Source organism: Tachysurus vachellii, chromosome 11, assembly GCF_030014155.1.
Source record: "Tachysurus vachellii isolate PV-2020 chromosome 11, HZAU_Pvac_v1, whole genome shotgun sequence".
NCBI lineage: Eukaryota > Metazoa > Chordata > Actinopteri > Siluriformes > Bagridae > Tachysurus > Tachysurus vachellii.
This window is the reverse complement of record NC_083470.1, coordinates 25161865-25180121: the sequence shown is the minus strand read 5'-3', so window position 1 is coordinate 25180121 and position 18257 is coordinate 25161865. Positions and strand designations below refer to the sequence as shown.

General features: G+C 40.0%; 2 protein-coding genes across 5 annotated transcripts; both read left to right on the top strand.

The window, feature by feature from the left end:
- Positions 1–1250: 1250 nt before the first annotated feature.
- Positions 1251–6749, top strand: LOC132853923 (gamma-glutamyl hydrolase). Its single transcript, XM_060881992.1, has 9 exons — positions 1251–1543; positions 2241–2355; positions 2522–2572; positions 2776–2860; positions 4358–4496; positions 4735–4841; positions 4923–5016; positions 5139–5276; positions 6480–6749. The coding sequence occupies exons 1-9, from the start codon at positions 1327–1329 to the stop codon at positions 6596–6598; spliced, it is 1065 nt and encodes a 354-aa protein (XP_060737975.1). The 5' UTR covers positions 1251–1326; the 3' UTR covers positions 6599–6749.
- A 1310-nt stretch (positions 6750–8059) lies between these two features.
- Positions 8060–17519, top strand: rnf122 (ring finger protein 122). 4 transcript variants are annotated; one of them, XM_060882326.1, is made up of 6 exons: positions 8060–8275; positions 13260–13416; positions 13807–13852; positions 14148–14189; positions 14531–14613; positions 15193–17519. In XM_060882326.1, exons 2-6 carry the CDS (start codon positions 13307–13309, stop codon positions 15305–15307), a joined length of 396 nt encoding a protein of 131 aa, XP_060738309.1. In that variant the 5' UTR covers positions 8060–8275; positions 13260–13306; the 3' UTR covers positions 15308–17519. The 4 variants fall into 4 exon arrangements, with proteins under 4 accessions (XP_060738309.1, XP_060738308.1, XP_060738306.1 ...); XM_060882325.1 differs by having other exon boundaries at positions 8060–8365; positions 14534–14613; XM_060882323.1 differs by having other exon boundaries at positions 8060–8365.
- The last annotated feature ends 738 nt before the right edge of the window (positions 17520–18257 follow it).

Here is an 18257-nt window from a genome sequence, read left to right as displayed (position 1 = left end):
GTTCAGTATCCTGTGCTCTCTCTTTGCCACAACCTGGGACTGATTCCTGTTCAGAGAGCTCCCCCAGCCACTCAGGGGTTTAACTCTCTCTGCCAGTCCCAAACCTGGATAAGTATGTAGACCAGACGATCCACTGTGGAACAGGGTGCAGCCGAAAAAACCACAACAACATTCTAGGATGTATCCGTTTTAAGGGTGGTGTGTAATAATGTGATCCTTTTTTACGCATGAAAAATTCTGTCTATAATCAGTGTGAGTTTGTTCTTCTTATGTTGTACTCTCATCACACTTCCATGAGACAAATTCCATGAGCACACATGTGTCCATGAAGCATTTAGAAGTATTTTTTATATTACGTTTCATAAACCACAACCCAAGTCATGTGATTATGTTTAGTCAACTTAGGCCTAACATGTCCTATAGGAGAAAAGTCTAGGAATAGAAAGCTCTGTTGCTAAAAATAAATAAATAAATAAATAAATAAGATTATAAAAAAATGTAAGTAATGTCCATGAAATAAATTAATATTCATGGGAATTTATTTTACAGTTAATTGGGTCCTAGGCTACACAAAGTTTGAGATCCACAAGGTCACACTGGTGATGCAGGGTGACATATGGTGGCAGCTGTTACCCTTGAAATAAACCTTCTTGCCCCTCTGTCTTCCCATCTCACCTCTCAAAGGTCTACGGCTGAATCTAACTATGCGTAGTATAAGCAGTTGCTTATAGGGTCCATGAGCTATAGCAAGGACCCTGTAGAAGTGCACTGATTTTGCAAAACATACATCAATTTGAACAGATTATTTAAAAAAATCTATGGTGGTATGACAGAGGTGGATTGGGATTCAGTCAGAAAGAGGATACTGAACTGAACCCTTATCATTTATACCTATAAAGAAACAGGATGTTAAGCTACATAACTCCCCGTAATTACCTTTTAGCATGAGTGATCAAAAATGTGTCGCAATTCTACTTGTTTAGTCTTATGATTTAAGTCACTTGTGATTGCCATCGTGTGATTTATTGCCTTGTGTGTGTGTGTGTGTGTGTGTGCGTACGTGTGAGCGTGTGTGTGTGTGTGTGCGTGTGTGTGAGTGCGTGAGTGTGTGTGTGTGTGTGCGTGTGTGTGTGAGTGCGTGAGTGAGTGTGTGTGTGAGCGTGTGTGTGCGTGTGTGTGTGTGAGTGCGTGCATGTGTATGTGCGTGTGTGTGTGTGTGTGTGTGTGTATTCCCTAGAGGTAAAGTAGAACTCTTCAGACATTACATAATGATCAGAGCGGAGATTCCGAACTTCTCAAACCTCCGCCCACTTCCTCAAACTTTACATGCGCACACATACACACAGTATACATGCACACACACATATATACACACACACACTGTGTAGGGACGGGTATTGTGTCTCCGTTATCTCTAAGGACCGTAAAAGCGCTGGGATGCTGAACCGGATCGCGGCTCTGCCCTTCCTCGTGCTCGCGGTGAGCTGCGCGAGCGCTGCACGGCTTCCTCTCGTAGAAACTCCAAACGACCGGCCGGTGATCGGTGTGTATGCTCACATTCAGCTTCTGTACAGTTTGTAGAATTGGTGACAATTTAAGAGTAAAAACACCAGTAACGCAACATTCAAGCCAAAATCATTCAGATTTGATTTATCTGATGATCTGTTACGGAATGATTCATCTATAGATTCAGTTACGCCATGATTCATCTATAGATTCAGTTACGCTATGATTCATCTATAGATTCAATTACGCCATGATTCATCTATAGATTCAATTACGCTATGATTCATCTATAGATTCATCAATTAAACAATTTATTTACAGAGAAATCTATATTACACGATTCATCAATATGACATAATTTATCTTTAGATTAATCTATAATACACGATTGATTTATCGATTCATCTAGATGACATGATTTATTTAAAGATTCGTTTGTATTACATGATTCATTCAAAGATCCATCAATGACATGATTCACCTAGTGGTTGATCTATATAGCATGGTTTATTATTCAAGACATTATTCACCTAATGATTCATTTATAACACATGATTCATTTGTAGGTTCTTCTACATGACACAATGTACACGGCTATTGATTCATTACAGACTTAATTCTTTCCTGATATTCCCTGAACAGACGTATTCCTCTTATATGATGACATGTTGCAAATGATTATAGCTATAGATTTTTAGCATAAGTCCTTATGTGACTTGCTATAATTCCCACAGGTATTTTGACTCAGGAGGTTAATGACTCTAGTCTGCGTCTGTACGGACGTACCTACATACCCTCGTCTTACGTGAAGTACATCGAGTCAGGTGGAGCGCGTGTGATTCCCATCAGGTACATCGACGCCTTAGAAAGCAGATGTCGCAGATGATATTTTGAAACGGTTTTAATGTAATAGCATCCACATTCAAACACAATCCATTTAGTCTGCTACTACTTTATACTGTGTGCATTATTATACATTATTAAAGTATTAATTGTGCAGGATTTTTCATTCTAGACTGAATCAGACCAGAGAAGAGCACGAAAAGATCTTCCGTTCAGTCAACGGGTAGGTCAACGTTTCATCTTCCAGTCCAGAGACAAAATCAGAAGTGAGAGTTTACAGTTCCTCATCTTTCTAATGAGGACAATGTGAATTAGAAAGCCCTCTTTCTAATGATGGCTGATTGTTAGAAAAATAATTAATTAGAGTAAACACCGATTCTTGAGGTCACGCAGAAATTTCTAAACACTCTGTGAATCCTTGGACAGGCTTATATTTATCGGTGGTGCAGTGGATCTGGAAACGTCTGACTTCGCCCACACCGCCGGACTTTACTTCAGACTCGCACTTCAGGTGAATGACGTGCAGGTCGAGTGAAACTGACTCGGTGAAAGAGTCAGAATTTCCTTCACTGACACGTGTTTACTTGTTCGATTTAAGTAAACATCGTTCATTAGAAAGTTGTATGTAGCTGGTGAATTGAATCAGAAGCTTTCTACAGATATGTATTATAACCTCTCTGATCAAACTTAAATCAAAGCTAGCTACATATATCTGAATTTGGGGGGTTTCACATAAGTGATGATCCAGACCACTCAGTAAAATAAGGCAGCCAGAAAAAAAAACAATCTCTTTGTTATTTATATGAAACTCTCACCTACTTTTACCCTCATTACATATGATACCAGAGTGATATTCAGCATTACAATGTGACACAAGTCATTGAACAACCTAGTTTAGGGAATTCCAACTGTAAAACAAAAACAGTCTTATCTGGGTAGATGTTCAGTTTTAAGAAGGCCAGCAACACTGATAGCAAAAGCAAAAATGTTCTTGCAAGGAATTGATGAGTTTATCCGTATCGTGTTGAGTCTTCAGAGTGCTTTACAGCATCTCCATCGCCATCTCCTCAAATAAGGTAACTGCATTCATCCAATCACCGTTTTAATCCATTGTCCGTATTACGCTCTAAGCATGAAATGGGACTGACACAAAAGGCCCTTCTATAAATACAAAATGAACTCAATTATTACAAGTTTGCATTCATTAATAGTACACAACAAACAGTGCCAGAAATATAACAGTCTTTCATATAAAGTCAAAGCATTACAGTAGAAATACTCACAATGGCAATAGAAACAACAGTTTCCCAACAAGAGGCCTTTCACTGAAGCCAGCACAAACCCTGGTAAACCACAAACTCAGGTGGAAGCCATTTTCTTTTCTTCTACAAGTCTACTACCTTACATACCTTCAACACCCTGAAGGTTGCCCTCTATAAGTAAGGAATGGAACAACTAGTAGCAGGCTAGACCTGTTACATTCATTCATTCATTCATCTTCTACCGCTTATCCGAACTACCTCGGGTCACGGGGAGCCTGTGCCTATCTCAGGCGTCGTCGGGCACCGAGGCAGGATACAGGAAACGGAAACCGGAGTACCCGGAGGAAACCACCGAGGCACGGGGAGAACATGCAAACTCCACACACACAAGGCGGAGGCGGGAATCGAACCCCCAACCCTGGAGGTGTGAGGCGAACGTGCTAACCACAAAGCCACCGTGTCCCCCAGACCTGTTACACATTGAGCTTATTTGTTGATTGACTAGTTGATTGATTTTTCTCTATCTTCAGCATTGTGTCTAGTTCAGTGAGTAGTCGGTGGTGCATCTGTGTTTTATATATACAGTACCTATATACTACTGTATATATTGTACCGATTTTCTACTTCTGCTCATTATTTCCAGCTCAGAAACTGTTAAAAAAGGGAACTGACTCCTACAGTTTCACAGCATTGCTTCCCATCATTGTGAGTGACAGTTTTAAAGCTGTTTCACTTTATTGTTTCAGGCCAACAACGAGGGTGACTACTTCCCAATCTGGGGGACATGTATGGGCTTCCAGCTGCTCACGGTACAGGTGGCAGGAGAGAACCTGCTGAGCAAAACCATGGCAGAAAATATCTCAATGCCCTTAAACCTCACCTCAGGTACACTGTGAAAAGATTCAGCATTCCAGAGAGACGCAACGTTCAAATTCTGACAAATGTATGTAAATGAGCTCATGACCACTGGCTGTGGTCTCTGGGTGGGAGGGTCAATCAGAGCGACACGTCATAAGCACAGCACTTTCCTGGCTTCTTAAGTGTTCCTTATACTTTTGCGCTTGCATTTAATAAAATATCTCCTCTCTTAAAATCCAAATTCTGAGTATAATCTCTTTAACAGAGGCCCAGTCTAGCCGCATGTTTGCGAGTTTTCCTCCCGAGCTGTTCAAGGCACTATCAGAGGAACCACTCACTGGAAACTTCCACCATTACGGCATTACAGAGCAGGTACGTGACTCCAGCAGTATGAAGTAGCATTTGTATCGTTTCATGTGTGCGTAGTTTTCACCATATATCTGGCTGTTACAGGTATTTGTAGGAAATGAGAAACTGAGTAGCTTCTTCACTATATTATCCACTAACAAGGCAGAGAACGGAGCTGTGTTCGTCTCCACTATGGAAGGTACACAGTACAGAATCACAGTACATAACATCTGCATGACCGTGATGTGTATCTCAGAAAGTATGTTCATAGTTATCTTAAAGGCAGTCTTTTGTTTTTCTACTCTCCTGATTGGTCCAAAGGGAAAAAGTACCCGTTCTATGGTGTTCAGTGGCATCCAGAAGTGAACCGTTTCCAGTGGGACCCTCACTACAGTTTTCCTCATTCCAAAAACGCTGTCCAAGTGTCTTCACTACTGGCACAGTTTCTTGTGAATGAAGGTAACTTCAATCTGTCTGGCTAGCTGTCTGTGTGGCTGCTTGTCTATCTCTTTCTCTCTCTCTCTCTCTCTCTCTCTCTCTCTCTCTCTCTCTCTCTCTCTCTCTCTCTCTCTCTCTCTCTCTCTCTCTCTCTCTCTCTCTCTCTCTCTCTCTCTCTCTTTCTCTCTCTCTCTCTCTCTCTCTCTTTCTCTCTCTCTCTGTCTCTCTCTCTCTCTCTCTCTGTCTCTCTCTCTCTCTCTGTCTCTCTCTCTCTCTCTCTCTCTCTCTCTCTCTCTCTCTCTCTCTCTCTCTCTCTCTCTGTCTCTCTCTCTCTCTCTCTCTCTCTCTCTCTCTCTCTCTCTCTCTGTCTCTTTCTCTCTCTGAATGTCTGAATGTGCTATGTCTGTCTGTCTCTCTCTTGCTCTTTATCACCTGCCCCCCCCCCCTCTTTAACAGCAGGTAAAGGAACAATGATTATAGTAATAAACACAACAATAACAATAACAACAATAATAATAACAACATAATAATATTACAGCGATAACATTCATAAATGAAGGTAACTTTAATCTGTCTGGCTAGCTGTGTGGCTGCTTGTCTATGTCTCTCTCCTCTCTCTCTCTCTCTCTCTCTCTCTCTCTCTGTCTCTTTCTCTATGTCGATCTATCTGCATGCCTGCCTGAATGTGCTATGTCTGTCTCTCTCTCTCTCTCTCTCTCTCTCTCTCTCTCTCTCTCTCTCTCTCTGTCTCTTTCTCTATGTTGATCTATCTGCATGCCTGCCTGAATGTGCTATGTCTGTCTGTCTCTCTCTTGCTGTCAATCACCTGCCCCCCCTTTAACAGCAGGTAAAGGAACAATGATTATAGTAATAAACACAACTATAACAACAACAATAATAATAATAACAACATAGTAATATTACAACGATAACATTCAAAAATAATATAACATAATATTATAACAGCACAATACCAACAATCTCTCTCTATCTGTCTGTCTGCCTGTCTCTTTATCTCTGTCTATCTCTCTTTCGCTTTCTAATCCATCTATCTATTTGTCTGTCTGTCCTTCTATCTGTCATTTGTTTGCTAAATAACTAAATATCATCAGATTGTCTGTGTTTCTGTCTGTTTTAAAACTGTTAAAATCTCTCTCTCTCTCTCTCTCTCTCTCTCTCTCTCTCTCTCTCTCTCTCTCTCTCTCTCTCTCTCTCTCTCTACAGGAAGGAGAAGCTCTCACCACTTCAGTCAGCCAGAGGAGGAGACACGAGCCCTTATATACAATTATAATCCTGTTTATACAGCAAACTTTAGTTCATATGAGCAAGTTTACTTCTTCTAACTCAGTCCTCAGTCTCATTTTTATATGTGTGGCTGTTCTTTTGGGGGTTTATTACTGAAATGGTTTTCATTTTTAATTGCATTAAAAGAAAATCAGGATGCTGTTATGTCTTTAAATGAAGAGTTAATGAGATCTATATCCATATAATAAAGCACAATTAACATTCAAACTGTATGTGTCGAGTGTCTCGTTTTCTGAACCCTCACATAAGTCTGTCCTCGAGCCTTTTTTGCTTTTTACCAGAAGAGGGCAGAATTTCACAGGTAAAGGGAATTAAAAAAAAAAAAAGGTTGTTGATCAGAAGGTTGGGTGTTCAAGTACCAGCACCGCCAAGCTGCCACTGTCGGGCAACTGAGCATCTCCCTTAACCCTCCCTGCTCCAGGGGCACTATGTATCATAACTGCCCCGGTGCTCTGACCCCAACCTCCTCATCTGGGATGTGCGAAGAAAAGAATTCTAATAATTCTAAGAAGTCTAATAAAGACTTCTATGCCCCGATTTCATTCATTCACTCACTCATCTTCTACCGCTTATCCGAACTACCTCGGGTCATGGGGAGCCTGTGCCTATCTCAGTACCGGGTCTAGGTACCGGGTCTCAAAGTGGCCTTTTTCCCATAGACTCCCATTATAAAGGTTTATATCTTTATAGGACCTAAATAAACCTATATAGCTTATAGGTTTATTTGGAGGTTTATAACTCGGCAAGCTTTCGAACTATCTACACCAAACTCGGCCAGCTCCTTTAGGGTGATACTCTGAACAAAGGTTTAAATTGGTGTACCGACTGGCCTTTCGGTTGTCCCGCAGCCCCGCCCCCAAAATATGCAAAATCAAAAAACTTTTTACAACATGGACATGTGACATATCAAAACACTCAGAACAATAAGGGGAACTTCCTCACGTGTATTCGAATGACGTCACATGCTCGTCTCCACTTGCCTCCAAATGTTTTGGCACCCTATCTTTCTGTCCACTTGCTTCCAAAAGTAACACTGACTGAAAAGCACCGGCCTTTGCGAAAACTTGCCTCGTCAAAGCCAACATCAAAGTTCGTCACGACGAACTTTACAAATCTAGTTTTACTTTCCTGTCATTTTTAATACATATTAGACTTCCATATTCATTAGTGTTGATATAATTTACTTGTTTAAATATATAAATCCCTGTTTAAATAGCATCTCGTTCTGTGTATGAAACTGTCAGAAAAATCACTTCATGCTTAATTGTTTTTACTAAACTACAGGTGCATTATTATCGAGTCTGTGCATTAACTTTGGTACATTAATAAAATGCAGTGCATTGTGAGATCTTGATGAATGACAGACTCATAACATACCGGGAAGAACTGTGCGTTTTGCGCGTGCGCATTATTTATGACACGCTTTCCGAATCGACTCTCGTAAAAGAGTCGTTCAAACCCCAAACGATTCCTCATTAATTCACTCCTCCTAACGCGGATGCCAGCGTGTTTTTATCGCGGATTTTCCCTCTCGTGGAAGATGGAGATCAAACGCTGAACAGCAGAGAACGATGAAAACAGTGAATTGGGAAAGACTCTGGTTAGATCTGATGTGTCTGTATGACTTCAAGCACAAACACAGCTGTTTCTTGGGTAAAGATGACGATGGACATCTGGTTACATCTGGATAGACTGATGGAGAGTGAGAATAAAAGGTGAAGTCGCGCTGATATAAACACAGAGCTGTGTGTGTGTGTGTGTGTGTGGAAGGGATCAACTGATGCAACCGTTCCAGTGGTGTTACGGTAAGATCTAATCAGCATCAGACCTTCTGTCCTTCTGTCTTCTCTGTCCGTCTAGACATCCGTCCTTGTTTTTGTTATTGGTTTTTTGTTTTTCTTGTTGTCCATCCATCCATTCCCTGATGAGATCATTCCAAAATGAAGATATGATGCATGATGATGCGCCTGGATGATTGACAAGCTGTTGGGAGTCTGATCAAGACAGATGTTTGTGCAGTGGTGGTTATCATCCCTCCTGCAGACTTTATCTCCTCCTCCAACAAGCCCGATCTTGTTAATCCGGCTCTAGAGAATCACTTTCCCAAAGGACAGATATGTCATAACCTGAGATCAGATCTATCCGATACTGACGTCTTCTGGATCCAATGATCCGGTTCTGACCGAGCTTCCAATTTGCTAATGATCACAGGCAATATCCCAGACAATACAGGTTGATGTTAGAGAAAAGTGGGAAATGATTCTCACTGGCATTGAGTAGGCATCCTGGAAAATTCTCCAGAAAGGGTAAAAATATTTATTGGCACCCCTGTTCACATTCAGGTTTATATTACAACAGAAAAAAATTACGCTTGTATGGTTTATGTTTCACATTTATGGAAGGAATCTCAAGTGGCAGGGTTTTTCCACCACAGTAAAGTCTTCAGGACAGAAGCGTTGACGCGTTTATGGTCCTCGGCAACACGAAAAGCTGTGAATTTTTTATTGTTAATAATTTAAACGGAGCAGAGACAAAGAAAGATCGATAAGGGAACGACTCACGAGGGACGAGCGTGTATCGATCGTTGGTAAATAAATTAAATCGTGTAATCGTTGTCAGATTACAGTTTGTCTAAAGTGGCAGGAATCTGAATTGAAATACAAAAATGTATCTGTAATGTTCTTTAAAAATGTTTCCTTCACAGTCGTGGCTGTTTACGGTTTACAGCCCGTGTTGTTTACTTCGTGTAGTCTTGTGTACTATTGTGCTCCAGTGTACACAAGCTATATAGACCCACTAGATTTGATTCGATCGTTTATCTTGATCATATTATACAGCACCGAAGATCTCACAGCTCCTGTTTTATGAGGAATTCTGATATTTAGAAACAGAAGCGAAATAGAATAAAAAAAATTACAACAAAGAAAACAATAAGGAGGGGAACTGAGGGGACAACAACAATGCTAAATAACAACGGCTAACATCCAGTCAGCTCCTTTTTATTACAGGTAGTTTCCTGAGATTATTAGAGAATTTTAGAAAATCTACTTTAAAATCAAACAGTCCGGTGTATAAACGGCGAATAATAAAGTCTGCACGGCTCTGCGTTTATATTTTATACGTCGATCATTGCATATTTATTGAAAGCACTAAGGAGACACTTTCATTGTCCTGAGGTTTTAATATTTGATGTTTTTTCTCTCCTGAAGCACAAAGGCACATTTTTCATTCGAATCGAGGAACAGTGTAGCAGCATAGCAGCACACTGACTCATTAGCTCATTACAGCTCAGTATTTTCCGAATGGCTCCTTTATGACGTGTGTGTGTGTGTGTGTCTGTGTGTGTGTGTGTGTGTGTGTGTGTGTGTCTGTGTGTGCACAATACCAGAAACAGACTTCTGCAATGGATTTTTACTAAAATAAGGAACAGACTTTTTCTTTTTCTCCTGGAGGGAGATCAAGTTTTTTTTTTTTTTTTTGTCAGTCAGATCGATAGGAAGCTGTTCTGGTAAGTGGAATTTAATCATCGCCTGGACGTAGCTGATTTTCTTTGGAAACAGGGAACGCCGTCACCGTGCTCTGATGTGAGAGCTGTTCTTAGAAGAGGGGCTTTATCCCTGGCGTTGTCTTGGCAACATGTCGGTACCCTTGGCGATGTAGGTCAGCGGGCCAGCACGACGAGATCCGCTCACAACGCGAGAGAAGCAGCGCTGCAGTCGCCAGGTTTCATGAGAGAAGGTGATCTTGTTGACGGAGATCATTAAAGTATTCCGGTATAAAATAGTGGTTATGGTCCTTTAGGGTGCTGAAAGAAAACAAAACCTTCGTTTATTTATTTTGTAATAAAATTACAAACAATGCTGTTGGACTCTCTGTCAATCGTTGTAGCAGATTAACCCTAAACCCTAAACCTTACCTGTTGCTCCTTGCTTCAGATCGATCGATTGATTGATGCGGCAGCGCTTTATCGCTTCACTCAATCTCAGCTATCTCACCTCCTTATCTGATCTCTGTGCTCAAACAGATCAGATCTCACCTCCTTATCTGATCTCTGTGCTCAAACAGATCAGATCTCACCTCCTTATCTGATCTCTGCTCAAACAGATCAGATCTCACCTCTTTATCTGATCTCTGTGCTCAAACAGATCAGATCTCACCTCCTTATCTGATCTCTGTGCTCAAACAGATCAGATCTCACCTCCTTATCTGATCTCTGTGCTCAAACAGATCAGATCTCACCTCTTTATCTGATCTCTGTGCTCAAACAGATCAGATCTCAACTCCTTATCTGATCTCTGTGCTCAAACAGATCAGATCTCACCTCCTTATCTGATCTCTGTGCTCAAACAGATCAGATCTCACCTCCTTATCTGATCTCTGCTCAAACAGATCAGATCAGATCTCACCTCTTTATCTGATCTCTGTGCTCAAACAGATCAGATCTCACCTCCTTATCTGATCTCTGTGCTCAAACAGATCAGATCTCCTCCTTATCTGATCTCTGTGCTCAAACAGATCAGATCTCACCTCTTTATCTGATCTCTGTGCTCAAACAGATCAAATCTCACCTCCTTATCTGATCTCTGTGCTCAAACAATATCAGATCTCACCTCCTTATTTGATCTCTGTGCTCAAACAGATCAGATCTCACCTCCTTATCTGATCTCTGTGCTCAAACAGATCAGATTTCACCTTGCTAACTAAAACACCAACTAGCCCAGTCATAGCTGGGTTTAAATACTGGGTTGGATTAGATTAGATTAGATTAACAGACTTTAAAAAGTGCTCATGTGTGATCTGATAAACAAATTCATTTTAATGGCCATAATTTAAACGGTTTATTTGTTTGTTTGTTTGTTTGTTTGTTTAAAGCTGCACCGATTTCTGAATATGTGAGAAACCGATCAGACGTTAATCGATACCCTGATACCTTTTACTGGAGTGAGGAACTCAAGGCGAACTCGTTCGGCTCGACAGAAAATGTGATAACAGAAATGAAGCGGCTGTAGATTTGATTTCAGAGTACCGAGTGCGGCCCGAGAGCCAAATAAGACGGAAATTGAGGAAAAATGGCTGTTTATTGAATTTCCTCTGAAAAAGAGCACTTCATCTGAGCCGCACGGATTAAGACGGCGCTTCTAAAAATGCCTTCTTCAAGGTAAAAGTCTTGCGTTGGGCTGCCTCGTGTCCACCGAGAACTTTTTTCTTCTAATCACAACGTGACAATTGTATATTCATGAAGTCCTAATGAGAACATTGAGCGTTAGATGTTAGCATTAACATGAGCATTACTTTGTATTCGTCGCATCTGTGTATATTTTACACTGTGATTACTTTAAGCCCTGCTAAATTATGCTCGTGAATTAGGCACACAGTTGTCATGGTGCTAAACTGGAAGCTATACAGTAAGTATCTCTTGCTTTTTTTAGCATTGTAGCACCATTGTAAAACTTAAAGAAGGAAAGTTTGATCATGTGGACAAACTTTTTTTTCTTTTTTCTTTTACGGGTCATAACCGAGGACGTTCCGGCTGTTTATGAGGATTTGCTCCCTGCGCACGCGTGTGTGTGTGTGTGTGTGTGTGTGTAGAAGGGTTTGTAAAACTTTTTTTCAGCCTCCAATCTGTGGGATAAATTTGTTTTTTTTTTCTAAGCAGGAAGTCTGGCTTGCTCCTCGAACATCATCAGGGTCCTGTTGCAATTTCCTGTCATTTAGCAGCAATCCCAAATCACTCTTCTTCTTCTTCTTCTACTTCCATTTGGGAAAAATATAGTTCCTCTTGTTTAGGTTTATAAGGTTTTAGGAGATAAGAGCAGAGTTTTTTAAAAGCATCAGGACACAACGGTCAATGTTAAATCTCTCTCTCTCTCTCTCTCTCTCTCTCTCTCTCTTTCTCTCTCTCTCTCTCTCTTTCTCTCTTTCTCTCTTTCTCTCTCTTTCTCTCTCTCTTTCTCGCTCTCTCTTTCTCTCTCTCTTTCTCTCTCTCTCTCTCTCTCTCTCTCTCTCTCTCTCTTTCTCTCTCTCTCTCTCTCTCTCTCTCTCTCTCTCTCTCTCTCTCTGTTTTATGAGGCTTTTTGGAAACCGGACCTGAGCTTGTAAAACCCTCATAACTCTCTTACGCAACCTCAGCTTCTTGTTTATCCCAGTTTTGGCGTCTAAGGGAAATCTCTGATGTTACCCAGAAAGCTGCAAAGCTTCAGAATGAGATGTTGAGCATCGCAGCAAGAGCTGATACGATGAAGGGTTTTTTTTTTTGCTGTGACTTGTGAGAACGTGAACAAGTTTGTTCACTCCTTCTGTAGGATTCGTCTGTTTTTTGGTATTTGATCCAAAACTTTCCTAATCACTGTGTTGGATGTTTCTGTCCACTGGGATTGATCTCAATCTTTCCCACTCCCTTGTTGGGTGCTTCTGAAGTTCAGGAATTATAAAAACATTTTTTACTTCTGTGCATCTGTGATGCATCTGTGGTTTGGTATTGATCTCAATCTTTCTTACTCCGTGTGTGGTTTGGGATTGATCCAAACTTTTCCTAATCCCTGTGTAGGGAGATTCCACAGATTGGGACTGATTTAAACCTTTCTTCTTCCATGTGCAGGATGCTTCTCTGGTCTGGGATTGATCTCAATTTTTCCTACTTCCGTTGTAGAGTGTTTCTTTCTTTGGGATTGATCCAGATATTTCCTAATCCCTGTTTAGGGTGCTTCTGCAGTTTGGGATCGATCTTCTCCAATAAGTCGTGCACTATGCCACCCGTGACGTTCCAGGACCTGCCTCTCAACATCTACATGGTGATCTTTGGGACAGGGATCTTCGTCTTTGTGCTTAGCCTCATATTCTGTTGCTACTTTATAAGGTAAAACACACACACACACACAAACAGACACACACACACACACAAACACATATTGAAATTCTGAGCTGCAAAGACAAAGATGTGAAAGGCAGCAGCTGCAGGAAGTGAGGCGGTAGGCGACAGGAAGTTGCCACAGTCATGTCAATAGACATAAGGCAGGTCATTTCCACCTCAGTGTGGACGCAGTTAGGGCTATTTTAATCTGCTATTATTTACAGGACTAAACACACACATGTGTGCCTTATATAATAGTACAATACTGCCTGATCTCTGATTTATTGAAGGTCTATTGTATCATCAGAAAAACAAGCTGGATTCACAACAACTTAGCACTCCGTCGTTTATTATATAATAAATGCCTCTCTTGTTTTTTTATTTGGTCTTTTTTAGTAAGCTGAGACACCAGGCACAAAGCGAGAGGTTTGGATATAAAGAGGTAAGAGAGATACAAGAAAAAAAAATGGCTTTCTTTTTTATTTGTTTACATGAGGCATTAATATTGGGGTTGAATTAAAAAAATATATATATCTATGACCAAAAGTGAGAGAGCAAAATTTGCTGGGTGGGAGGGGCTTATTCCTTCTCTTCCGTCAGTCTCCGCAGCAGCATCCAATCACATGCCAGTCATGAACAGCACATGTTAGACTGTCCCATGATGCAGCATGAACAGCAGTCAGAAAAGATTTTAAATTTGGACGTCAGCGGATTTTTTTTTTTCTTCTGAATTGCAGGTCATCTTGAAAGGAGACACAAAGAAGTTGAATCTCCACGGGGTAAAGCCACAGAGCTAGCGTTAATATTCTGTGTCCTCACACTAGTGTATTTTGGTCTTTGCTTGTATTTGCATTTCTCAGCATGTCTACATGTGCTTTACTTTTAGTCCACACTTTTTTTCTGTTCCTCTCTTTTCACTCCATGTGTCTCTCTATTTCTATTTCTGTAAGTCCCCATGTTTTGAGATGCTTGTACGGCGCAGGCTGTCTGGCTTTATGCTATGCTTTGTGTTTGTGTGTGTGTGTGTGTGTGTGTATGTGTGTGCCTGTGTGTGTCTGCACCCTTGGTTTTATTTACGGTTTTTTATCTCTGGTTCTGTGTCTCCGTGTCACCTCTACAGCAGACGTGTGCCGTGTGCCTGGAGGACTTCAGGGTGAAGGACGAACTGGGAGTCCTGCCGTGTCAACACGCCTTCCACAGGAGGTGAGGGAGACGCGGAAGCGACGTTTGGCTTTTAACACGGACTACAGCACTGAACACAAAAGACCTGGCTTTCTTTATTCTACTTAATCTACTTAAACTTCTCATTACTGTTTTAAATAGGCTGAAAATATCTCACATGTGGGTGTTGCCTAATATTCTAATGAGTTCTCTTTTGGTGGGAGGGGCATATATATTCTCTCCCTATACCAGCACTAGCCAATCGTAAGGTACCTGTGAGCTTGCGTATGTACAGTATAAGAAGGCAGATAGACCTTTCCTCTAAGTGTGGGATGTAGCATGAACAGCAGTATGAAAAATATTCGCCTCATCCAGGAACGTAAGGCTGGGACACAGATAGATCTTTTTGCAAGACTTGACACATCTCAGTCTTTGTATTAAAACTCTAATAAATATTCATGAGTGGAATTGATGACAGCATTCACATCTACAAAATGTAATAGATAGGGTTAAAAAAAAAGTCCAATACTTTTGCTTTAAAAAAAAAGAAAGAAAGAATATCATACTGTTACTCGTTTTGTTAAAAGGTGCCAATAGTTTTGAAGTGCATTTATTTTGCAGGTGTGTGGTGAAGTGGCTGGAGGTGCGGTGTGTTTGCCCAATGTGTAATAAAGCCCTGGGTGGAGGATCAGAGCAGCACCACAGTATTGGCACTCTGCTGGACGAGCTGGTCTAGAGAAGACCAAAAACGGCTTGAGAGACACTTTAAACGTCAATGATATTATTCGAAAACTGACTCGGAGCTGAGAGGCTTTTTGGCTGAAGCAGGCCGTATCTCAAACTGGAATGTAGGAGAAACATGGCTGAAGAAGAAGGAGCTGAACTGATCCATTCACATTCCAGTGATGTTCTGTACACTGCCACTTACCTGAACACTGCCACTGAGGAGACTGAGATGGTTGTACACAATGCTGCGTGAGTGTGTGTGTGTGAGAGAGAAAGAGAGAGTGTGAGTGTGAGTGGGTTTTATCACTAACTCCAGCTACATTCTAACAAACTATCCACTGCCTTTCTGAAACACCAGCACGGAGTCATAAGTTTCTTTTCTAATCTTTAAAAGTGTTTCTAGACTCGTAACAAACCTATGATTTTGCTAGGATTAGCTAGTTTTTCTGTTCCCAGGCTTCTGTTTACAATTTTCTGGGCCAGAAATTAGCTCCACCCCGAGTCACATCTCTTTTGTCCTACAATGCTATCCATGAGATTATAAGGCTGCAGAAGAAGTAGAAGAAGGTAATAGCTTGTTACACAGATTGAGACAGTTCTATATCACATACTGCTTCTTTAATGTTAAACAAGCAGCCAGCTTTTCTTACAACTTCTCTAAATTAATAATAATATTAATATTTTAGGGAATACGGACACATGGTATGAGAAATATGGCCACTAAGCATAAATAAGCATAATAAAACTTGTATGCCTAGTTCATTAGCTAATTCATGCCTAGCAGCCGTATTTCGCGTGTTATTTTACCGTAAAATATTTATTTTAATTGAAATTCTTCCCAAAGTTGGAAGAATGCTCTAAAAATACATACAGCTTCTTTAATTTTTAACAAACAACCACTTGTTTTATTTGTTGTATTGCTTTTTTTTAATACGGTTAAGAAGAATATATATTAAAATGTTTTATGGAATACAAACACATAGCTACGAAACACACAGCTGTTGAGTATTTTGTAGCAGAAACAAGACAAACCCATCAGAAATATCAATGTTTACCTCAGATGTGTTGATAAATTGGTAAAATATTGCTGTAAGACTAAAATTACACTGTAATTACATTTAGCATTGACTGCTAAACAATTCCGCCATAATGAAAAAAATGAACAACTCCTGAATGGGAAGCTATTAAAAACATTTCACCAGAGAAGTAATGAATATTTAAAGAGTGTGTTGTGTATGTGGATTTCTCTTGAAAATTCAGTAAATACACAACCTCAGTTTTCACACAGAGCCCTTCATGTAGGATAAACTAGCTAGTGAATAAGATTCTAGCTAGAAGATTCGGTTTGATTATAACAAAGTTTTTTTTTTTTTTTATGGCTGATCCAAAGACAAAAAGTCAGCGGAAATTAGACAAAACTGTCAGGAATTTCAACATCTCTCTCAGATATGTTGATTAGGTTACAAATAAAAAAGATTTGTACAACTCGAATTATGTTATAGCTAAATTGCTAGCCAAGCTGCAGTAAAATCGTAGCTAAGAAGAAGACGATCTTGCATATAGTCACGCTTATCCAATATTTCCATATTAGAAGATTAAATTAAATATATGATTATTAAACCAATTTCAAGTCATTTTTACTATTTTCAGGTTATTATCAGACAATGTTATCAGATAATTTTAAGTTTTTGTTTCTAGAAAGATTATCTGCTAATGTAATCAGAAAAAGCTTGAGATTTATAAAATAATCCAAATCTGACTGAATAATATTATTTTTTGATTTATAATAAGGAATATTTGATATATTTGCCCATATACAAGATATTTATTGAAGTCTTTGTGATTTTTTTTTTGTAATTGCGGATGCCATAAAAGTGGGTCCTTTGTAATAAATAAACAAATAAACAAAGGTTTTTTGATGTAAACACACCCCAATCTAAATGTAGCAAAAAAAAAATCTGAATCTGTGTTTTGTTTCTTTTTTATAATTAATAGTGAAATATTTGTAATGTATATGTAAAAAAAAAAAAAAAAACATAAAAAGGGAGGTTTATCACCCAGCGTTTGTTCATGTGGAATTCACGGAATTCGGCACTGAAGCCTGTTCACATGTCTATCAACTTTTTCTCTCTTTGTGTCTTTCTGTTTTGTAAACTGGTTAATATTCATGCTGAAACATTTTATTGTTTGTCAGTGTTAAAATAAATCAGAACTGCAATGCATCAGTATCCACTTGTGTCTTTACAGTGTGTGTGTGTTTGAGTGTGTGTGTTCGAGTATATGTGTGAGTCTGAGTGTGTGTGAGTGTGTGTGAGAGAGAGTGTGTGTATGTGAGTGTGTGTGTTTGAGTGTGTGTGTGTGAGTGTGTGTGTGTGTGAGTGTGTGTGTGTCTGTGTGAGTGTGTATATGTGTGTGAGTGTTTGAGTGTGTGTGTGCGAATGTGTGTGTGAGAGAGTGTGTGTGTGTGTGTCTGAGTGTATGTGTGTGTGTGAGTGTTTGAGTGTGTGTGTCTGTGTGTGAGTGTGTATATGTGTGTGAGCGTTTGAGTGTGTGTGTGTGTGTGTGTGTGTGTGTGTATTATTACTGGAGGTGGTGATGCTGTGTCTTTATTTCATATTTACCAGGCGACGAAGAAAATTCCACCTTAAATGTCTCATAAGACCTAAGATTGTAGCTTATTTTTTGTGGGGGACTAAAATAATACAAATAGCATTAAGTTGTAATATCTTAACTCGCAGTATGTGGTGTAGTACATAGAATAAGCCATTGCCGAATTAGGACACAACCACTGGAACCGGATTGGAGCGCACTCCGTGTGCGTTGAGCGGCCCCGCTGATTTCCCACAATGCATTGCTAACGAATACGATTTTAAAAATAATATATATCCAAAAAGAAACGATCGTGTGCTTTAGTGATCGCGGTGCTTTAATACGTGGCGTGAATATTAACGTCGAGTTGA